The 21,062-nt window shown below is 38.0% G+C and overlaps 5 protein-coding genes across 6 annotated transcripts; 3 read left to right on the forward strand and 2 right to left on the reverse strand.

Annotated features, from left to right (window-relative positions):
* Positions 1-4,204: 4,204 nt before the first annotated feature.
* LOC144545080 (uncharacterized) lies at positions 4,205-5,460 on the forward strand. Its single transcript, XM_078293635.1, has 2 exons — positions 4,205-4,825; positions 5,202-5,460. The coding sequence occupies exons 1-2, from the start codon at positions 4,390-4,392 to the stop codon at positions 5,243-5,245; spliced, it is 480 nt and encodes a 159-aa protein (XP_078149761.1). The 5' UTR covers positions 4,205-4,389; the 3' UTR covers positions 5,246-5,460.
* A 2,403-nt stretch (positions 5,461-7,863) lies between these two features.
* LOC144545041 (uncharacterized) lies at positions 7,864-8,634 on the forward strand. Its single transcript, XM_078293593.1, has one exon. It carries the CDS (start codon positions 7,864-7,866, stop codon positions 8,632-8,634), a length of 771 nt encoding a protein of 256 aa, XP_078149719.1.
* A 31-nt stretch (positions 8,635-8,665) lies between these two features.
* Positions 8,666-10,118, forward strand: LOC144544935 (uncharacterized). Its single transcript, XM_078293494.1, has 2 exons — positions 8,666-9,275; positions 9,378-10,118. Exons 1-2 carry the CDS (start codon positions 8,796-8,798, stop codon positions 9,987-9,989), a joined length of 1,092 nt encoding a protein of 363 aa, XP_078149620.1. The 5' UTR covers positions 8,666-8,795; the 3' UTR covers positions 9,990-10,118.
* A 135-nt stretch (positions 10,119-10,253) lies between these two features.
* On the reverse strand, positions 10,254-13,805 carry LOC144544934 (uncharacterized). The gene is made up of 12 exons (XM_078293493.1): positions 13,520-13,805; positions 13,353-13,422; positions 13,073-13,269; positions 12,856-12,931; positions 12,522-12,605; positions 12,321-12,400; positions 12,107-12,233; positions 11,932-11,991; positions 11,795-11,845; positions 11,534-11,692; positions 11,160-11,292; positions 10,254-10,622 (listed from the first exon to the last, which is right to left on the reverse strand). The coding sequence occupies exons 1-12, from the start codon at positions 13,690-13,692 to the stop codon at positions 10,450-10,452; spliced, it is 1,383 nt and encodes a 460-aa protein (XP_078149619.1). The 5' UTR covers positions 13,693-13,805; the 3' UTR covers positions 10,254-10,449.
* A 1,488-nt stretch (positions 13,806-15,293) lies between these two features.
* Positions 15,294-19,650, reverse strand: LOC144545166 (DEAD-box ATP-dependent RNA helicase 37-like). 2 transcript variants are annotated; one of them, XM_078293751.1, is made up of 7 exons: positions 19,478-19,650; positions 18,003-18,983; positions 17,634-17,717; positions 17,103-17,345; positions 16,827-16,994; positions 16,617-16,730; positions 15,294-16,508 (listed from the first exon to the last, which is right to left on the reverse strand). In XM_078293751.1, exons 2-7 carry the CDS (start codon positions 18,861-18,863, stop codon positions 15,957-15,959), a joined length of 2,022 nt encoding a protein of 673 aa, XP_078149877.1. In that variant the 5' UTR covers positions 18,864-18,983; positions 19,478-19,650; the 3' UTR covers positions 15,294-15,956. The 2 variants fall into 2 exon arrangements, with proteins under 2 accessions (XP_078149877.1, XP_078149878.1); XM_078293752.1 differs by having other exon boundaries at positions 18,003-18,979; positions 19,478-19,625.
* Between the last annotated feature and the right edge of the window lie 1,412 nt (positions 19,651-21,062).

Genomic DNA, 21,062 nt, shown 5'->3' on the forward strand with positions numbered 1-21,062 from the left:
TGTCACTATTTACTGGTATTGGTAAACATTAACCTAAGCATTAATAATGTTTAATACAAGTTTATAATGGGCTTAGTTGATGGGATTACATGCATATGAAATAATTTGTTTTCCTATATATAATATTGATTTTAGAACAATAGAAGCAAGCAAAATGGCTGTCATGGGTTCCATGACAAGATAAAAAAAATAAAAAAATAAATGAATTTTGGGCCCAAATGTTAGCCTATTTTGTTTATGTTAACATAATTTGAAAGTTTAAATCCCAGTATATATATTTCTATAAATAAATAATGTTCGTGAGCTAGCTTCTTACGTTTGAAACTTGAGAAAAAACATTCTTTAAACTCAATCACTTATTGAAGATAGCTGCTTATAAATAGTGCATATTAATTAATTATTAAAACAATCAATGAGGTCCATGTGACAATTTAATGCGGCAACAATGGCCGCACGAAATATGACCAAACCGCCAGGGTTGCTGGCGGTCCACTTCCATAGCAGACCGCCAGGCACCTGGGCGGTCCGCCAGGGACTAGACCGCTGGTATCCTTGGCGGTCCACTAGCTGTCCTACAAAACTAGCATTTTCTCTCTCCAGCACACACTGCAAAGAAGGAGAAAGAACGAGCGCAGGCGATTGTTTGGGCGATTTCAGACAACTAAAGACGACTAAATCTACATGTAATTTTTTTTTTCATTCCTTTGTAATTATTTTATAATTAGTCTATGTTTACTGTACAATTAGTCTATGTTTGTGGTTCTGTTGAACATGATGGACAATAGCGAAAGAGGTACTCATGCTGTCAAATGTCACTGTAATGCAATACTTCTTTTGAAAAGAGTTGGTGTCAAATATCCCATTGAAAATCCACCCCTTTCAGACGATGACTTTGTTGAAAATCCATATGGATATGGTCTGAAAAAAAAAAATTCATGAAGACCCTCCAACCCCAAACTTTGTTCCATGTACTTATACTAGTAAGGCGAGCACATCGTCGAGTGTCACCAATCAGAAGCCGGCGGCTAAGAATACTGTTGTTAAGAATCCGGCTGCTAAGAAGTCAGTTGGTAAGAAGCCGACTGCTAAGAAATAGGATTTTAAATTCGTCAATTTAGTTTTTCCGTTGTGAGATGTTTCTTAATGTATTTTATCATCTTGTCAGACAATTTATCATTTATCTCCGAATTAATAAGTTCACCCAAGCAAAATAATAAGTTCATCTTTCACGACGTCGGAATAAACCCAATAGACGAGAAGATTTTCTGGTGCCAGCTGCAGGTGCGGCAGTACTTGTAGACCCTTGGCTACTAGATGATTGGGTCATCTTTATTAATTCTGCGGCCTTAGCACGTCGTTCCTGAAACCAGGTATTTAACTTGTAGAAAGTGTCTTCTACAACTGCAGCCACAGGCAACGTCCGACTCTCCTTGAAGACTGCTTTCAGCGATTCAGAACCGTTGGTGGTCATAATTCCCCAACGATAACCTCCATCACGTGCTTGATATATTTTCTCGTATGCTGGTGGCTCTTGGACATCTCTGGGATTATTTTTGCCCACCTTCATTAAGTAGAGATTTGCTTTCGGCATATACTACATATAAATAAGGAAATAAAATAATATAAGTAAACAATTAAAATAAAAATATGTCCACAAAGTACAATAAGACATGTAAACAATTAACAAACACATACCTTTGCAAATTCTCTACTCATCTCTTCCACCCTTCTCGGCTTCTTCTTTTTGCAATTACGTCTGAATGTTTCTAGGACCCATGTATCGTGTCCGGTTGCCTTGCTAAGGTTCTCCGCAACGTGTTGCATACACAACCTGTGCACACACTCGCCAGTATGTGTTGACCAACCGTATTCTTCACGATCAAAAACATATTTTATTCCTTTGTGCTGGTCTGATATTACAGAGAAAAACTTTGTTGGCCCAACCACCCGTCTTCTTAAAAACTGCATAAAGAATCCCCAGTTCTCACCTTCCTCTTTCTGAACAATTGCAAACGCCAAAGGCAACAGCTGGTTCTCAGCATCATATGCACATGCTATCCATAGCCTCCCTCGTAACGGCCAGACATGAAGCATGCATCAATGCTGATAACGGGTCTGATGAATGGCACAGCTTGGATACAAGGACCAAAAGCCCATGCTATGCCCTTGAATTGTTGAACTCCCTCTATTAGTACTCTATTACTGTCATAAATGGGGTCATGCTACCGCTGAAATACAGTGCCAAGATTTGTACTTGCCATGGCCTGGAGCAATGGTGCCAGATAGTTGTATGAATCCTTCCAACTACCGAATATTCTGCAAATCGCAAGTTCACGACCTCTCCACAACCTGTTATATTTTGGGATTACGTGTATGTATTTGTGTCTGACGGCCATAGCCACCGCCTTGATGCTCATCGATGGGTCCAACTTAATGTCTGCCTCAATTGCATCGGCAATTAGTGATGCTGTCAGATTTGAATGGTCTGTCATTGTGGACGCAGACTTGCATGTATGAGGTGGTTCACACTTTTTAATTATCTATGCTTCCCTCGAACCCGCAGGGGTTGCATAAAGGCGAAACTCGCAACGAGGGGCATTTTTGCATATCACAACCAATCTTTTTTATTCCCTTTTTTGTAATATACATTCCCAGTTGCCGTGAACATGAGTCTCATGGATTTTCTTTACAAGTTCATCTATGTTGGTATAAAGTTGCCCTGGGGCAAGTTCACGATTGTATACAACAGGAGGACCAAAGAAACTAATGTCAGCATCTTCAAAAGCTGTGGTATCGTTGAATGTGGCGACCAGATGCCCATTCCCCCGACCTCTGATTGGGAATTTTTCTTCCCTGGACAAACCTAGTACATTTGCATCACCATCTGATAAGTCATCAGATTCTCAAATTCCTTGGTATTCATCTCCAGTTTCCATTTCTCTTTCCGGTATGGCATCAATAGCATCAACATCAATATTAGTATCATTTCGATTAACGGATAACTGTACTGGTATTGACTCTGGTATAGCTGGAAATGTAGGGATTATGGGTGCCTGCCTGGGTGGTGGTGGTGGTGGTGGTGGTACAACTTCAGTAAACTCACGGGAGTTATGGTACCCCGGGTTGTCATAACAGGGACTGTGGTACCCCTGGTTGTCATGAAGGGAGTGGTGGTACCCCTGGTTGTCATGAGGGGAGTGGTGGTACCCCTGGCTGTCATAAGCCGAATTGTCATAACCTGAAGGTCCAGCAGGGGGAGCCCTAGAAGGTCCAGCCCCAACCGCACTAAAAGGTCTAGCCCCGGCCTGGGGAACCCTCCTGGAATATAAGTCTATCATCGCGACCCCCCTAGACTCAAATTGTTGGTACACAGCCTTCCACAACTCCTCATCTGTTATAGGAAAACTCACAAAGTAAGGTCTACCCCCCCCCCCCCCCAGCCCGTTGTGTGTCAATTCAGGTAGCCAATTCTAAGTCATACCGGTTGGGGTTTACACCAGTCTTTTCGTATACTAGTTGCTTAAGTTCAATAAATGTGGTTCTTTCATTAACTTGCAAGACGAATGAGGCATCTTTCGAGTAATACACGCCCTCTACACCCTTAGTTAGCTTACCGCCCACGTACAGTGCAACCAGCATTTTTTCCTTAACAAATTACATTTTAAAAAAAATTCATAAGAATTACAGTATAATAGATTCATTCTTTTTTGCAATTTAAAAGTTAATTATGATATTAATTAAAGACTAATTTATAGTATTTACAGACTGCGGGTATAATAATTATTAATTAAAAATTAAACTGAAAATAATTAAATAAAAAATAAAATACCTGTAGCAATCACCTCTAAATCGTCTAAAATCGCTTCAAAATCGTCAAAATCGCTCTCTCTTTCTTCTCTATGGTTTAACAAATGAATACACTGTGTGCTGGAGAGAGAAAGCGTGTGTATAAGACAGCTAGTGGACCGCCAGGGACACCAGCAGTTCCCTAGTAGACCGCCCAGGTTCCTGACGGTCTGCTATGGAACAGGACCGCCCGTAATCCCGGCGGTTTGGTTATTTTTCGAAAAATTCTGATTTTGTGGTTATTTTGGTAAATACTTTTTTTTTTGGGTTATTAATAAAAATGGCCGCTCAAATTATTCTACTAATTAAAAGCCTGAAGGCGACCTTTTAAATCTTTTTTACACTTCTCCTCTCTCTCTCCTTCTCTCTTCTCCTCTCTCTCTCTCTTTTTGTTCTAATCTGTATAATCCAGCTCTCAAGTGAGAAAATTTCCAGTTGATTCATTGAATTTTTTTTTATTTTTCCAAAGTTTTGTTCTTTTTGAATCTGATCATTTTATTGAACCAACTTCAAATTGAAATTCAATCAACAAGTAAAAATCTAATGGCGATAGCATTGACACGCTTATCGCACTGGATATTAAACGGAGATGCAAAGCCCCGCAAGAGATGCCCCAAATCACCTCCATCAACAGATTTCCCATCCGCCCGACCTGCTTCCACCAGGATCCGAAACCGAAAGAAGCGAAGCAACTCAAAGGAGAAGAGCATGGACAAGGAGCACGACATGGTTATCGTTCCATCTGATGGTGGAGGCTGCTTATCGGGTTCTGAATCGGATGGATCCGATTGGTCTATTGGGTGGCTTGAACCGCATCCGAATGACTTTTGTAACAGTGATGATGATGACTCGGAGGATAGCTTTGCGGTTTTGGTGCCGTGTTATACAACCGGCCATGCTAACCCGTACCCGTTAGTGGACAGGACCAATGCGGGTTTCCGGTTCGCTGTGGCAATCCCGACCCGAGAGGGACTGTCAGGTCAGATATTTGTAAATTACCAAATTGAAAGCATCAACCAGACTACATTGCTACTTTGTAACTAGTTACATACTACTGGTACCGGTACCAGTACCAGTACCAGTACCAGTATTAGTGCATTAGCTGACTGACCCTGAATGAACTAAACTTTTGTCTGCACATTTTCAAAATAGAAAAAGAGGACAAAATTTCTGTCTGGTACTGGTACCAGTATGTACTGGTCTGGTACCAAGCGAAATTGGTATATGTTGGTAAAGAGCCAAAAAAAAAACAAAATTGATTTCCTGTAACAATTTATGCAGTACTTTGTAAATTTAGTATAAAAAATTATGACGTGTAATTTAAATGCTTCTTTATTTTTTATATTTTTGTGCAGAGAGCAATGAATTTTTTGAACAGTGGCTGTGTTCCCTTACTTGAGAGGTACTGATGTAAATTTAAATAACAAAAATCATTAGAAAAAGAAAGATATTTATTTGAAAGTGACCCTGAATCACAAAAATCATTAGAAAAAGAGATATTTATTTGAAATTGATCCTGAAAAGAAAGATATTGGAATTTTGTACTCAAAATTTTGGCCCAAAGGATATTGGAATTTTGAGAGGTGCAAATTTCAGGAGAAGTCGTAATTTGAGCATTTTTTTTTTGTCTCTTGTATAGTATTGTATTGTATTGTAGAGACTATTTAGTAATTGTATATGTATAATTAATTGTACATATATAGCCTCCTCCTTTGTTGTACATATCGTTGTTTTGTAATAATAAAAACTTGGAGATGTGAAGATTAATTATTTTTGAAAGCTGCATTTATATAATTGATTTCAGATTGTAATTTGTTCTGTGTTTTCTTTATTGGAAATTTTTAATTTAAGTGAAGTTTGTTTAGGTTTAAATTACCATCTTAAATTATCTATTAGATAAAAAGTTCAATTTGTCAAAAATAAAATAGTATAGCTAATGAAAGCATGTTTAAAAGTTTGGAATTTATTAACAATAGTTGCATGTAAATGAAAAATCCAACTAGATTTGCTGTTACAAGTTATGACGAGATCTAGATCTATTGTTGGTGTCAAAGATAATAAGAAGTGAAGGAAAAAGGAATGAGAAATTTGGCTAACCAACCATTTTTCAATATTTAGGGAATTGAAAAATACATGTCAAGGAAAAAGGAAGAAAGAAAGGAATGAGAAATTAATTAAAATGTTATTGACATGTGTAACCATGTGGCCCTTTAATGAAAAAATATTTTTCCTTGACATATATAGCAGTAGTGGATCTGAAATGGTAATTATTATATAGATTACAAATATATATATATATATATTTTTTTTTTTTGCATCCAATGAGAATTTGTTAATCTAGCTCTATAAAATAATTGCAATTTGTTGCGGAGAGGAACAAGTTGTCTATTGAAAAACTCCATATCCTCTCAACCTTTGTAACGAAGTTACGATTATAAAAAATAATAATTAATATAGTATGCCTGCTTCCATTGCCAGAGCTCTTCTCGATCCACAATTAATTACTGTATATGACAGCTCAAACTCAATTACTCAAGTCTAAAACCCATCAAATCGGCTTCGAATGACAAATTCGCCGCCTGCCTTACAAGTCGTCAAAAAACGTTCAAAGAATGAATGCATTAAAATTAATTTATTAACCTTCTAATTTTAACCGCTTGACTTTATACTAAATTAATTTGAATGTTTAAAATTTTCACATTTAGACGCATCACTCGTAAGGTAGACAGGTTTTAATGATTTGAATTTGTTATTTGAAACCGATTTGATAAGTTTTAGATTTGAGTTCATCAAGAATCTCGGTGAACTTCTAGTTCTATATATGTATATGTCTGTGGTATAAAATTAATAGCAAACACGTATTTGCACAAACAGATATGCATGCATACAAAATGTAATCTATATATCCATGGTTTTATATTCGAACAAATGTTCCTGGAACCATATCTCTTTCTTTTGGCATAGTTTTTATTTGGAAAAACAAATTAATTAAATAATTAATAGGTACACTTGCTTGAAGATGACCCTTTTGTTTTTTGTTTTTTTTGCCTTTATAATTATGGCCATGAAGGGTCCATCATCTTATTTAATACTGGTTTTGTGATGCATGCATGCACCGGCGTGCTATAATTAATATTTGTTCATTTCACCGACTATAGTATATAGCTGCAAGTGCAACTCCCAAGTATTGAAGTATAAATAGTAATATTAATGTTAGCTTATCAATTTAATTACATACATACATACATACATATACATAATAAAAAAAATCATATGAGTATAATTAGCGTGTTCTTGGAGCTCATCAAATCCTTTGTAAACTTAATTTTAAAATATATCGGATAAATTTAAAACGACGAATTCAACAACTGTTAAAATCGATTTACTTTAAAAGTTTAGCGTTTACAAATTTATAAAGTTTCAATTTAATTTAGTATAAAGTAAATGAAACAGATGGTTCATACCACTTATATAAAAAAAATAACTATTAAGTAGTAAAAAATGATGAAAAATGGATACATAAAAGTATCCTATAAATTTAACATATAAATGCATTACTCATTGAGTAGATGGATATATTTCAACGGTTAGGAATTATTACTTGAAGTCATGTGCTTAGGTTTTTGATATATCGAATTGATATCAAACAACGAATCCAATTGAAAACCGATCACTACGTAGGATGTATATCATGTATTCATGTACAAGTAAGTAAATGCTGATGAGCCTCTCTAGATCTGTTGACGCACAGAGAGATCATGCATATATATATCATATGTAGACGTGTAGACGTGCTTCCAACCCAACAAACTCATCATCGCTCTTCAGCATATAATAATATATAATACAAAATCCATGCATCAAATTACCAGTAATATATTCAGCATATAATTAACTAGTACTAATTAACTTGTATATAAAACAAAAACTTGTCCAGGCTACTATCCATCGAAAGTTCGAAACCTCTTACTTATTGCTAGTTAGTTAATTAGTGTGTTAGTTAGTTAGTTAGCTAGTATGGCCGGAATAGAGTTAACCAGCGATCCATCCTGCAGCGCAACGTCAGAGGCTGTGAATGATGAGTCGTTGCGGCCTACTGGCATGCATCCGAGGCTACTGGAGGCATGTCGATCTGGTAATTGCGGGCTATTTGATTATCTGTACGACCAACTTGTTGGCCCGGATATTCTCAAGGATAAGACTCCGTACGGAAATACAGCCCTCCACCTAGCCGTGATGCTCAGCCACGAAACCTTCACAAGGAAGGTCTTCTTTAGAGAACCGTCGCTCCTCACCAGCCTAAACAATGACGGAGAGACCCCACTGATTACAGCTCTGATGGCCGGCAACAGCTCCATCGCTAAAATCCTGATAGCTGCTGCTGCTGCTGCGAGCTCAAGGGAACCGCCTGATCATGATTTAGAGAGAGCACTACCTCGAAATCACCTATGTGAGATGCTTGAGATGGCAGATTTGTGCGGTCAAAATGCACTGCACCATGCACTGCGTAGCATGCCTGATCGAGATGTAGCGCTGCATATTTTAGATAAGATGCGTGATCATCAGGAGACTGCTGTCCGTCTGTCATGCCAAGTCAGCAAAAATGGCGAGTCACCTATGCATATCGCATGCCGACGAGGATATCCAGATGTCGTAGAGGAACTGCTCGCAATTCCTGAGTCATCAGATGAAGGCCCCGCAAATACTACAGCCATGCATTCCGCCGTGGTAGCTCAACAAATAGGCAATGACATGACAGATGTTAATTTCCTCTTTAAATTAAATTAAATTTAATTATATTCATTCTAAAGTAAGTAACATTTTTCTGGTCTTAATTTTATGCATCAGGAATAGTTAACAAGCTGTTGAAGAAACGGCCGCACCTAGCGTCTAGACTGTGCAACGGACACACTCCTCTGACTCTTGCTGTAGCGATTGATAACCTTGAGATGGTTGAAACATTCATGAGGCACGATCCCAGCCTTGCTTACATCAATTGTGGGGTCTGCAGCAGCGAGGGCGAAGAAGAAGAAGACAACGACTCACACGAGTGTATGCATAGCCCATTTATATTGGCAGTGAGCCTCGGGAGGGTAGAGATTGCAAAAGAGATCGCAACCCGCTGCCCCGATTCTGCTTATTACCGCAACGGAATGAATAGAGTGAATGCACTTCATCGAGCCATCGAAAAGGAGCATCCCAAGATGGTCACATACCTCCTTAGCACTCCTCGGTTCCGAAGGCTAATCAACCAAGCAGATTTGAGCGGAAAGCTTCCGCTGCATTGTGCTGCTGGCATGTGCAATGCAGAGCTTCTCAGACCTCTGTTAAACCACAAGGCACAAGATTGTACCACTGTCACTGCTGATAACAAGAGTGCAGTTGACCTAGTCTATAGTAGAAACGACTTGTACAACACTAGCAAATGGGTAAGTTATTAGTCGATCTCGATTGTCTTTGATTATTAGTTAATTTTTATTTCCATCAATCTCGATCAATCGATCTCTAATTTGCTTAATTAATTTGTGCAGAACGATGCCTACGCCTTGCTGTTGCATCAAATCTGCTTCCATGCATCAGACCAGTCAGAACATAAAGCGAAGAAGAAGATGATGAACCTAAGCCATGTCCAACAAGAACAAAAGAAGACGGGCTACTTGATGCTGCAGGATAAGTACACAAAGAACGCTTCTCTGGTTGCGATTCTAATCATCACAATCACCTTTATAGCTGTTTTCTCTACTGTGCGCGTGTCTGCAGCAGGATACAGTAGTGTTGCTAATTATAATGGCCTCGCAACAAAACAAGTTCCTTTTAAGGTATTCCTGGTAACATGCACCATAGCTATGCTGTCTTCCCTTGCCGTGTGCTTCACAGCAACTTACATACGGGAGGAATATAAAGCGTTGGCACGGATGCTCTTGGGTTTTGCATATGTTACCACAACAGTAGCATTTGTAAGCGGATTGTACCTGGTTTCTCCAACAAGCCTCTGGCCTGTGCTTGTCACAGTAATCACAGTAGTACTAATATGCACAGTTGCTATCCTGGTCAGATTCAGATTCAACATCTCTGGTATTTCGCCATGGCCGGTCTCTCAGTGTTTCTCACCACTACCTCGTTTCCTTCCGCCGAGATACTAATTTTCTTACGCGCATTTGTTAATTAATTTTGCCATTATTGAAGACATCAGAGAGGCTTAAAATTTATAGATAATAAGAATAGGGGCATTTGTATAAACTTTCATTATTCTATCATTTACTCTTTTTGTGTTATTACTTGATATATTGTTGAGTTTTCTTGTCAAATGATCTCAAGTATGCTGTCTCGTTTCAGTGTAAAAAAAAATATAGGTAAAATATCTCCAGTAAATCTCCATGTATTATTACTATAATTGAAAAAAAAAATTAGGAAATTAAATGGTATTGATATACATCATGCAGGAGAAACCGAATTCTCCGAGTTTGTACTTGCATAAAAATGAAAGATCCAACTGGATTTTCTGTTACAAGTTATGACTAGCTGGTACTTGTGTCTATTGGTGTCAAAGATAATAAGAAGTGACCTCCAATTCCTAGAGATGAGGTTAAGTTATATATAGACTTACACTAGAAGGGGTTCTACTAAAGGATTCGGGTGGTGGCGATGCTGAAGATCCATAGTGTGAGTCACCACAATCGAAATGAAAGCACAAACCGATGGAAGTAGCCCAAAACCAAGTCTTGTAACTGAATGAGTTAGTCCCAACAAACAATCGGTTTTCACATCTGGAGTAGCTGCATATACATCAAAAACAAAACAAATCAAAGCAAGTTTATTATGGACCAACTTAATTTAAATGATTTTTGCATTGCAAAAGTTAATTGATTTCTAACAATCAAGAAGGGCAAGATCAATTATCAAAATGTGAATACAAGGATCACTTTTATAAAATTTTACTAATTTCCAATAATAATATCTATCAGAACAGAGAAAAATACTGACAAAAAATTAATGTTACAAGCATTTACTTGGGCCCTGTTGTGTATGTTTTAGTAGCACAACAAAATCCATATACAACTAGGGATTTAAAATCATTATGAACAAGAAAACTCTAGGGTTTAATGTCACCACCAATTGCATCCATTGTCTCTGCTAATATGAACAATCAATACTGGATTTTGGCTACAGGCCCCAATTAAGCAAATGGAATACCAGCAAAACCAAAATGAACCCCCCCCCCCCCCCCCCACAAAAAAAAAAAAGGAAAATATCTGTTGTCAGTGCCAACAGAGATCAGTACTTCCAGTTGAGTCAGGAAAAATAATTGTTACCTTGGTATGACTCCAGAGCATACAAGGCAATACCGCATGAGAGCTTGTCAGTAAAGCTAAGAGAGCCATATACAAAAGCGCAGCCGTTGAGATCCTCTCCAACCAGTATACTCTCCATGCTGATTGCCGTCACCTGTAATTACAACCACAAAAATCACAAAACAAAACCAAAAAAGAAACAATGGTAGCTAACTGGATTTACAAAAAATAATTTCCATTCATTAAAAGCATTTCAAGTAATGGCTACAAGTATCCGAAGTTGATTCAAAGGTATGGCTAGTGCGTGTCGTGTCGATACTGTTGCAGTACGAAATCTTTACAGTATAGTAATTTACTGAAGCAAAAGAAAAATGATAAGAAGATGTGCAACTCACTGTCATCAAAGCATTAGCAACTCCAATGGTAACTGACAAAGCATATACGAAGTAATGCAATTCGCTGGGTAAAATAAAAATACCAACGCCAGAAATTATCCACAGTACTGCTCCAATTGTGAAGAAGCTCTTAATTCGCCAACTCGACCATCTCATCTCCTTCAAACAGTAAAAACAATTAATTCTGTATTATAAAAAGAAAAAGGAAGTAGTGCACAATACAAATTTAAGAAATAAATGTAAGAAATTAATCCTCCATACCTGTAGAATGACTGATATGATAAAGCTACAAATGTAAATAATTGCTGGAACCTGATAAATAATAAGTAAAAAAAAATTCAGTATCAAACTTTATTAATTTTTTAGAAGCTCTTAACTGGTACTAAATATAAGCTTACAGTGGCCTTAGAAGATTGACCCATTCCCAAGTCGTTGATGACATAAAAAGCAAGAAGCGACTGGAGCCAAAAAAGTAAAAAAGAAAAGAAAAGAAAAGGTATAGTTAGTACTCTATTTGGCATTCAAATAAATGGCCTCAGTCTAGATCCGTGATAGAGGAAAAGATAACAAAACCTGTGAAACATTAGTGACCAATCGAGTAAGCATGTAGACCATAGCAACTTGGTAGTATAAAGCCTTCTTGAACCAGTGAGCCCATGATATTCTAGACACATTCTTAGATTGAATTTGCTGTTTCAACCTATAAAATGAGAAAGTAGTTAAAAAAAGGTAGCTAAATTTGTTGAATGAAAGATCATTATTTAGAGGCCAAGTGAAGAAAACTTACTGAGGTTCTTTTGTCCCGATGAGAAAGACAAGCACAAAGCAGCAACCCAAAAAGATAGACAAGTAGGCGATCCAACGATACTGTTCGGATTTACAAAAGGATTTAACTAATAGGTTTTGACTTGTAAAAGACATCAATTATCTCAAAATTTTATTTTTATTTAAAATGAAACAAGTGCATTAAGTTAAAAGATATCAGTACCTGTAAGATTATATTAGCTGCATCTGTGTTATTGAATACAGTAAACACTGATAAAGCAATCGCATACAGACTCAGATTTGCCACCTTCAGAAATCAAACAAAAGCGATTTACGAAATTAGACAGTAAAACCTTGTGCATTTAAGAAAGGAGAGATAACTGTCAGGATAAGTTATACCACAACTGAGAAAACTTGCTTACATTTGGAATTGAAATTTGCAGATTGACACTCAAAAGTATTCAGAATATAGATTTCTTTGTAGAGGCGACAACCACTATCCGTGAACTCACCCCCTAACACACCCCCCCCCCCCCCCCAATTAACTTTTCACGTACCATTGTGAAGGCATTGCGACAACTTGCAAGAGAAACCCGACTTGTTGGGTTTAACGTGATACAATTCACCATTGCCCTACATAGGCATTGAAAATTAAGTAAAAAACCAATGAAGTCAATTTTGGATTGTAACAAAAGTAGAACCATTTTTGTGTCCAAGAAAAAAAATAAAAAAAAATAATGCTAGGGAAGAATATTAAGTAGAGAAGGAAAGTACATGTGGGAGACTTGGGTAATAGCCCAACCAACATTAAAAATGGCAGCAAAAACACTATATCCAATTGTTTCCAGTGCAGACGTATTGGACTTGAGAAGTTTACATGGAACACATCCACCGAAAACCGAAGAAAATGAGATTGCCACCAAAATGGACCCACCAGCATGCCACAACTTGAAATGCCCAATTCTATCAATCTGCAATGCCATCAATAAAATTTAGTATATAGGAAGTGGCAAATTATATATTTCAGAATGAAGGCAAAGTAGTTTTTTTGTACCAGCTCTCCAACAAATATTGTTGTGAAGGCATCAGCAACTTGACCAGAAAGCATGACAATTGCGGCATTTCTGAAATGAAAATGATGAGAATAGAAAATGAGAAAGAGAAATGTAAAGGAGGAGTTGAAAATGAAAATGAAAATGAAAATAAAAAGAAAAAATGTACCTTGGAGTTAGACCTACATCAGTGAGGAATAGGAGGAGATATGTAAACCAGCAAGAGGATGTGATATCATTTAGCATGTGACCAGAGCCATAAGAGAGAATGGACAATCTAGCCAAAGGCGAAGTAGTATTGGGTTCCTCATTTGGCGGATGGGTGTTTGTTTCATGAACCATAATGATTATGATGAGTTAAATAAAGTAGAAATCAGAAGTGGTGGGGTGTCTAATAGCATGAACTACCTACCTGTTCTGTTCATGACAGTAGTGTCCCATTTATGAGTATTGGAACAAGTGGAATTGGGCAAGCGGAATTAAACTCTGTGTTAGCGTTGATCGTCGACAGAAAGAATCACGAGGAGGAGGAGGAGACCGGGGTCCGGAGCGGAGAAAGAGAGAAGAAGAAGAAGAAGAAGAGAGAGATTCCTAAATCCTAGGAATCTCCAGAGAAGAGGAGAAGAGAAGGGAATAGAGATATTATTTTTTAATATAAGTGGTAGGGAATAGAGAAGAGAAGAGAAGAGAAGAGGGATGCCTGAATGCCGCCCACGCGACTTGATTGATCGTTGGAAACACGCAAACCAAACCAAACCAGAACCATCAAAATAAAAGACAGACTGCGTTGCAACGGTGGACTTTTGGACCTTTCTCTATTTCCCTTCTTTCTTAATTCATTTCATTTCATTTTCTTTACTCTTTACTCTTTACTCTTTACTCTTTACTAAACAAACATATCTTCTCTTTTTCGTTTATTGTCCCTTTCTCATTTATTTACTTTTTTATTTATTTATTCATATGCACTAATTTATGATCGCAACTACGGCTGCCCTAATCGGAACCAACCAATAGGAATAAATTAATCTTCCTCCTATTTTGCTTGGACACTATTTTTTTTTTTAATTCCCATTTCTTTTTCCCGTTTTTAATCTCAATCGTTTAAATTCATTTTGCTTGGGCAATTCCACGTAAGTTTGTCACAATTGCAGATTTAAAAAGACTCCAAAGAAAAAAAAAAAAAAAAAATCTACTATTACAGTCGCACGCACGCAACATTTATATTCTTTTAAAAAAAAATCTTTTCTTTATATAGCACGAAAATAAACATTTGAACTCTTTCCTACGAATGTTCATTATTGGGATGGTTTTTGGGAGCAGATAATGCTATACTCAAAATCAGTGTTTTAAATAGCGCGCTATAGCGTTTTCCGACCAAAAAAGCTATGGCGCTATGCCCAAATAGCGCCGCTATAGCGCTATGCCCAAATAGCGCCGCTATAGCGCGCTATTCCGCGCTATAGCGCCACTATTTGAGCATAGCGCGATTTTTTTAACCCGTACGCTATTTCGCGATAAACGCTATTTAAACCATTGCTCAAAATTAAATTAATCTGTTTAATTAAAACTCCAAACGTACATTTGGTTGGATGAGACAAAGAATAGTACTAATTCGAGTTAGTTACTATTCCGAATTACTATTTTACATTTAGATGTGTTTGAATTAGCAAAAAAAAAACCTATTTTTATTTGTCTTTTGTGAGTTAACATGCTATTCTACTAATTCTAACTAAAAATCTTAAATTAGATTAGTTCACTATCTCAAATTTGAGTTAGCTCACTATTCTCACTAATCCAAATCCAAGTCTTCATCTAAACACACCCCCCCTAAGAGAAGCGTTGCACATTTGGCAAAAATACAATAATAGCAGCAGTAGAAACCACATATATAGTTAAATATTAAAAAATGGTTAAAAAGCAAAGAGAAACCAAAAAAAGGGGAATTATTCCAAGGAAACATGCATCTTAACCAGAACAATCAACAGTATAATCATCAGACGAAAAACAGTTGTAAATTACAGCTAAAGACCCTCTGACAAATCTAAAAAAGAAATAAGTACCCCTTGTCTCTCCCTCAGCTACCTCAAAGGAATGTACACCCCCATAAACCAAAAAGGAAGAAAACCTAACAAACACTACTACTGTGGCCTAACCACTTCCACTTCCACTTCCCACAAACAAACCCAATAAAAAAAGGGTCCTAATAAAATGCAAAGAGAAAGAGAAGAAATGAAAAGCCAAAGAAAAAGGAAAAACCCTTGGCTGGCACCACACCCTCTCACACCTCACATACATTCTATAAAACCCTAAAAGTGCCACAGCATCAATGCATTCATTAATTTCCCTTTATTATTATGTGAGAGATCAGACCCCAATGATCAACAAACAGGGAAAACAAAAAAAAGGGAGAGATCAGATCGACACAGAAAGAACATTTGACAACAGCCTACAAATGACCAAAGCATGCAACAGTAACAACCGACGACCAACAGACAACAATACCTAACCAAAATTCTATACCATCGTCAACACAACAAAGTAAAAACATAGCCCAACAACCACATGTTTTTATATTGTAACTGAAAGAAAATCGCAGCAAGAGTCAGTCAGTCCCAAGCACTGGTAGCTCCTTGATTGTTCCCGCCGCCCCCACCGTATCCTCCACCACCATAGCCACCACCGCCACTGCTGCCATAGCCACCACCACCGCTGCCACCACCGCCATAGCCACCCCCATAGTCTCCTCCGCCACCGCCACCTCGGCTGAACGAACCACCCTGTTGCCTGAAATCACGGCTGCCAAAGCGAGGCGGGCCTCCAGAGCGACGGTTGCGGCTTCCACCACCTGACGAGTAGGTGGAGCGAGCAGCGAAACGGGCAAGCCAGGGGGGGACTTCCTGGTTGGCCTCCTGCATGAGTTCAGAGAGGGAGCGTGCAATGTTGGCGTTGCCATCATTGAAGAAGGCTGTGGCCAACCCAGACTTACCAGCACGACCGGTACGACCAATGCGGTGCACATAATCGTCAATGTCATTCGGCAGGTCAAAGTTGATGACGTGGGCCACATGGGGAATGTCCAGACCACGTGCCGCCACATCAGTAGCCACCAGGATCGGTGCCTGCCCGCTCTTGAATGTTCGAAGTGCATACTCCCGCTCCTATTTAATTATTATCGATAGGATAGATGTCAACATTAGCAACAGAGAGAGAGAGAGAGAATGTGTGTGATATGATGAATGAATGAATGAATGATCCATGATTGATACCTGCTGTGTTCGATCTCCATGGATAGAAGTGGCAGGGAATCCATTCATACAGAGCCAGTTCTCCAGTGCATCAGCACCCCTCTTAGTCTCCACAAATACCAGAGTTAGAGATTGCTGCACAGAATTAATAATAATAATAATAATAATGTCAGTTAATATCAAAGAAACCCAAAAAGACGAGAGGAAATAATATGCAAGAGAGGTAAATACCTTTCCATGAGAGCCACTCTCCCTTTGAGCATGGAGAAGGTCCATGAGGTGGCTGCGCTTGTCAGTATCTTGGACAAACTCAACTCTCTGCATGATCAGATCCGTGCTGGACCCCACCCTCCCAACAGCAAGGAAAATGTAGTTTGCCAGAAAGTCCGACGCCAGTCTCTGCATTATTATTACAATGTTATAAGATCTTATCATACATATGCTTCATTGAAATCTACATCATACAAGTTCTATCATAACAAACAGTAGAGAAGAATGATCAGAAACCTGAATTTCTCTGGGGAAGGTGGCACTGAATAACATGGTTTGGCGGACACCGCGTGATGGCATGTCGGTCTGTTCGACAATTTTGCGGATCTGAGGCTCAAAACCCATATCTAACATGCGATCCGCCTCGTCAAGGGCTAGGTATCTTATCATCTGTAGAGAAACACGCGCACGCTCTAACAGATCCACCAGCCGCCCCGGTGTAGCCACCAGGATCTCTACTCCTCTCTCCAACTCCCTCAGCTACCACCCAACATAAACAAATCAATGAAATTAATCAATCACTGGATGCATTCATTCCTCTTTAAATTAAACCTCGTGTGTATTTGGTTAGAGTAGCACTTCATATGATGAGTTTGTTTAATGCCATAACAAGTTTTGAGTTGCAGGCATAGAACACATGAAATTGACTACTTTTACTCCTATTAAGGTAAAAGATAAGTTTATTTACCTTATGTGCCACAGCTGTCCACTCTATGCTGTTATGTATAGCTTAACAAATAAAACCAGTATTAAATTTAAGAAACAAACCTGTTGGTTAATAGGTGCTCCTCCATAAGCAACCACTACGCGCACACCAGTCTGATAGGAAAACTTCTTTGCTTCGTCGTGTATCTAAAACACCACATCAAGAAAATTCAATGAAGTGAAATAAGTAGATCTGGCAATGGAAGAACTCAAAAAATGGTGCTTATTCAAGACAGTGAATTATCAGAAGGAAAGGAAAAGTTCATAAAACATATTATTAAAGCACACACATAGACACCCATGACTCAAATGCCCTGAAAGGTTACACACATGGGGTGAACATAAAACATTGGTAACAATGACTTCTTAATTGCATATGAACTTAATAAATGAACATGTAGTATCCTTGGGAAGAGAAACATAAGAACAAACCTGAGCAGAGAGCTCACGAGTAGGAGAGAGAATCAATGCAAGAGGATAAGCAGTCCTGGTTCCTCTGGTAGGGCGTGGTGGGGGCCCACCCCTCATGATGCCGCTAATAATTGGGAAGCAGAAGGCGGCAGTCTTACCCGACCCAGTCTGAGCGCAGGCCATCAGATCCCTCCCTGCCAGAGCAATGGGTATGGCATGCCTCTGCACCGGTGTTGGTTTCACATATTTGCACCTTCTTATATTCTCATTCAGTGCATTGCCCAGATCAATATCAGCGAAGGTAGCCACTGGCGGAGGCACATTTTCACCACTGGTATCCACCGGTATGTCCTCATACGCATCAAAGTTGATGCCTGAATTCAGTTGCTCTTGCTCCTCAACTGAGACAGGTTCCACCGGTTCATCGTTCGCAAACGGGTTTGGTTCACGGTCACGACGGTTGTTGTCCCACCCACCTGGCCGGGCATTCCACCCACTGCCACCTCCACCACTGAGAGGACGGGGTCCACTCGCGCCTCCATAGGCAGCAGGACGTGGGGGAGGAGCATTTGCATTGCCACCAAAGCTGGGGGTGCGGTTATGGGGCTGTGGGACCGGGGTTGCGGCAGCTGGGGATGGCTCCGGAGCTAGAGATCGGTTGCGGGCATGGGGAGGCACATAAGCACTACGGGTAGGGCGCTGGTTTGAGTTTGAGGTGGAGCCCACGTTTGAGTTTGAGTTGGCAGCAGCAGGAACCACAGCAGCCAAGTTTGGGGCAGGGCCTGTGGGAGGGATGCTGAAGTCGTTGGCTTCGGTTGGGGTTGCAGTTGCATGCGCCGGGATATCGGCGCTTGCAACAAGATCAGCCCATGATTGTCGCATAATTCAATTCACTCCCGAATTTCAAAGGAACACCACACGCACGCACCAAGAGAATCAGTCGATGTTTTTCTTCTTTGTGCTTTTGAAAAGATGGGGTTGGTTGGTGGGGGTTGGTGCTCACTGGCATATATGTAAAAAGAACAAATATTTGCATCAGCACTGTCTTTACATGTTGTAGAGAAATTAAACTAGACTGACTAACCATCTCACTTCAGAGAATATTTTATAGATAGTTTATGGTCTCAATCTTGAAACATATATTCATGATTATTGCAGGCTAAAATATTTGAAGAAAGAATCTTGAAACCCTAAATTGATGAGAAAATTAAGTTTGTTGTTTCTGGTACAAAAAATTAAAGAAATAAGCCAACAAAAGAAAAGTTTTCTAAGGTGCATGCGAATCAGAAAAACTATAGATCCTTTCACCCAACAGTTTCTTGATTTCGATATTAGTATAACCTAATACCAGACTTTAACCTATTAATTGACAAAATGAAACCCTAAATTATAGCATAAGAGAAGAAAAAACAAATTAGAGAGATAAAAACGTGGGAGGCGGCGTGGCGTGAAGTGAAGGGAGAATGTGAGAAAAGAGAAAGAGAAGAGGAGTTTACCTTGGAGCGAGAGTCGAACGCGCGCGCGAGAGAGATGAGAAGAGAGAAAGAGAGGGAGAGAGAGGAGGTGAAGAAATGAAAAGGCAAAATGAAAGAAGGAAACCCTAATAAAACGACGAGAAGAAAAGAAGAAGAAGAAGAAATGAGAACGCGATTTGGGGAGAAAATGCGGTTTGAGGTTTGACAGCTGCGGTTCGGTTCTATAAATATCTGCTCTCCTTTTTGGTTCGCCTTCCGGTTCGTTTCCGGTTTAGTTCGGTTCGCTCATCTATTATACGGGTAAAGAATTTAACAGAGCAGTTTAGGCTTCATGCAGCCCCTTTTACTCTATAGTTTGTGCGCTGCATGAAGCTAAAACTGCTCTGTTAAAATATTTACCCCTATTATACCCTTGTAAAATGTTGAAATAGGTCCCCTCTCCAAATATAGTTTTTTTTTTTTTTTTTTCTTCTGAAATTAAAAATATAGTTACAAATATCCGGTCCGTTATAATTCTAACAACAACTGTTTTATTTTTATTTGTTTTGGATTAAATCAAATGTCACTTCTCTCAAAAATACATTTTTTCAGAGTAATATTACTAAATTGAGTTTTGGTAAATACTGAAATTAGTTGTAATTATTATTTTTGGACATAATTTTTTTATATAATATTAAGTTTTGCAATCATATTAGCGCTATTTTAAGAATAGTTTCAATTTTTACTATTAGATTATAATAGTAAACAATTTTATTATAGAAATATAATTATAGTTTTTCCCTTTCAGCATAAAATTTAAGCAAATAATTTATTTGGGAAGCATGCAAAGTATCTGAGGGTGTGAATGAGTTCTAAGATCGAATTCATTAAAAATTTGAATTTGTTAATTTATACCCTTTAATGATGAGTAGGAATGTAAGTTTCTTAAATGTTAGTTATATAACTTGTAACAGAGAAAATTTGTCCGGGTAAATTTAAGCAATATTAGTTTTTATTGCAACCATTATTCCTCATAATATTCACATTTTTTTAAATTGAAGAGTATCTATCCTTTGCAAGCTTTTTTTTTATTTAAAGAAGGGGTTTATGATCAAATCACTCAATTATCTAGTATTCACAAGAAATTTTCATTAAATTAAAAACTGATTTTTTATTTTAAACTGCAAGGATTTTAAAAAATAATTATCTTATCAAATTTCAATCAATGTATATATTATATTACTAGTATCGTATTAGTGCGTTGCAAGGAAACATATTTTATGATAACAAAAAAATATTCATAATAAAAATAACATATTTTCATAGGAAAAAATCTAGGCTAAATAAGAAATAACACTTAAATAACATATTAAATAATATCTATAATATAAATAACATATGTTTTTTTTAGAGGAGGGATCTAAGTTACAACAAGTTACCACAATTATTTTCTACATTTTCAAAGACCAAATCGTCGATCCAAACCGTTCAACATGATCTCTACAATAAAATGTGCTTCCAGATCAAATTTTACATTTTTTGAAATTTTTTTTTACTATTTATTAAGATGGGTATAAAATTCAATGGTCTAAATTTGACTAGTTTTGTCCCCATCTTAATAAATAGT

The sequence above is a fragment of the Carex rostrata genome, chromosome 27 (assembly GCF_964058835.1).
Source record: "Carex rostrata chromosome 27, lpCarRost1.2, whole genome shotgun sequence".
NCBI classification, from domain to species: Eukaryota; Viridiplantae; Streptophyta; class Magnoliopsida; order Poales; family Cyperaceae; genus Carex; species Carex rostrata.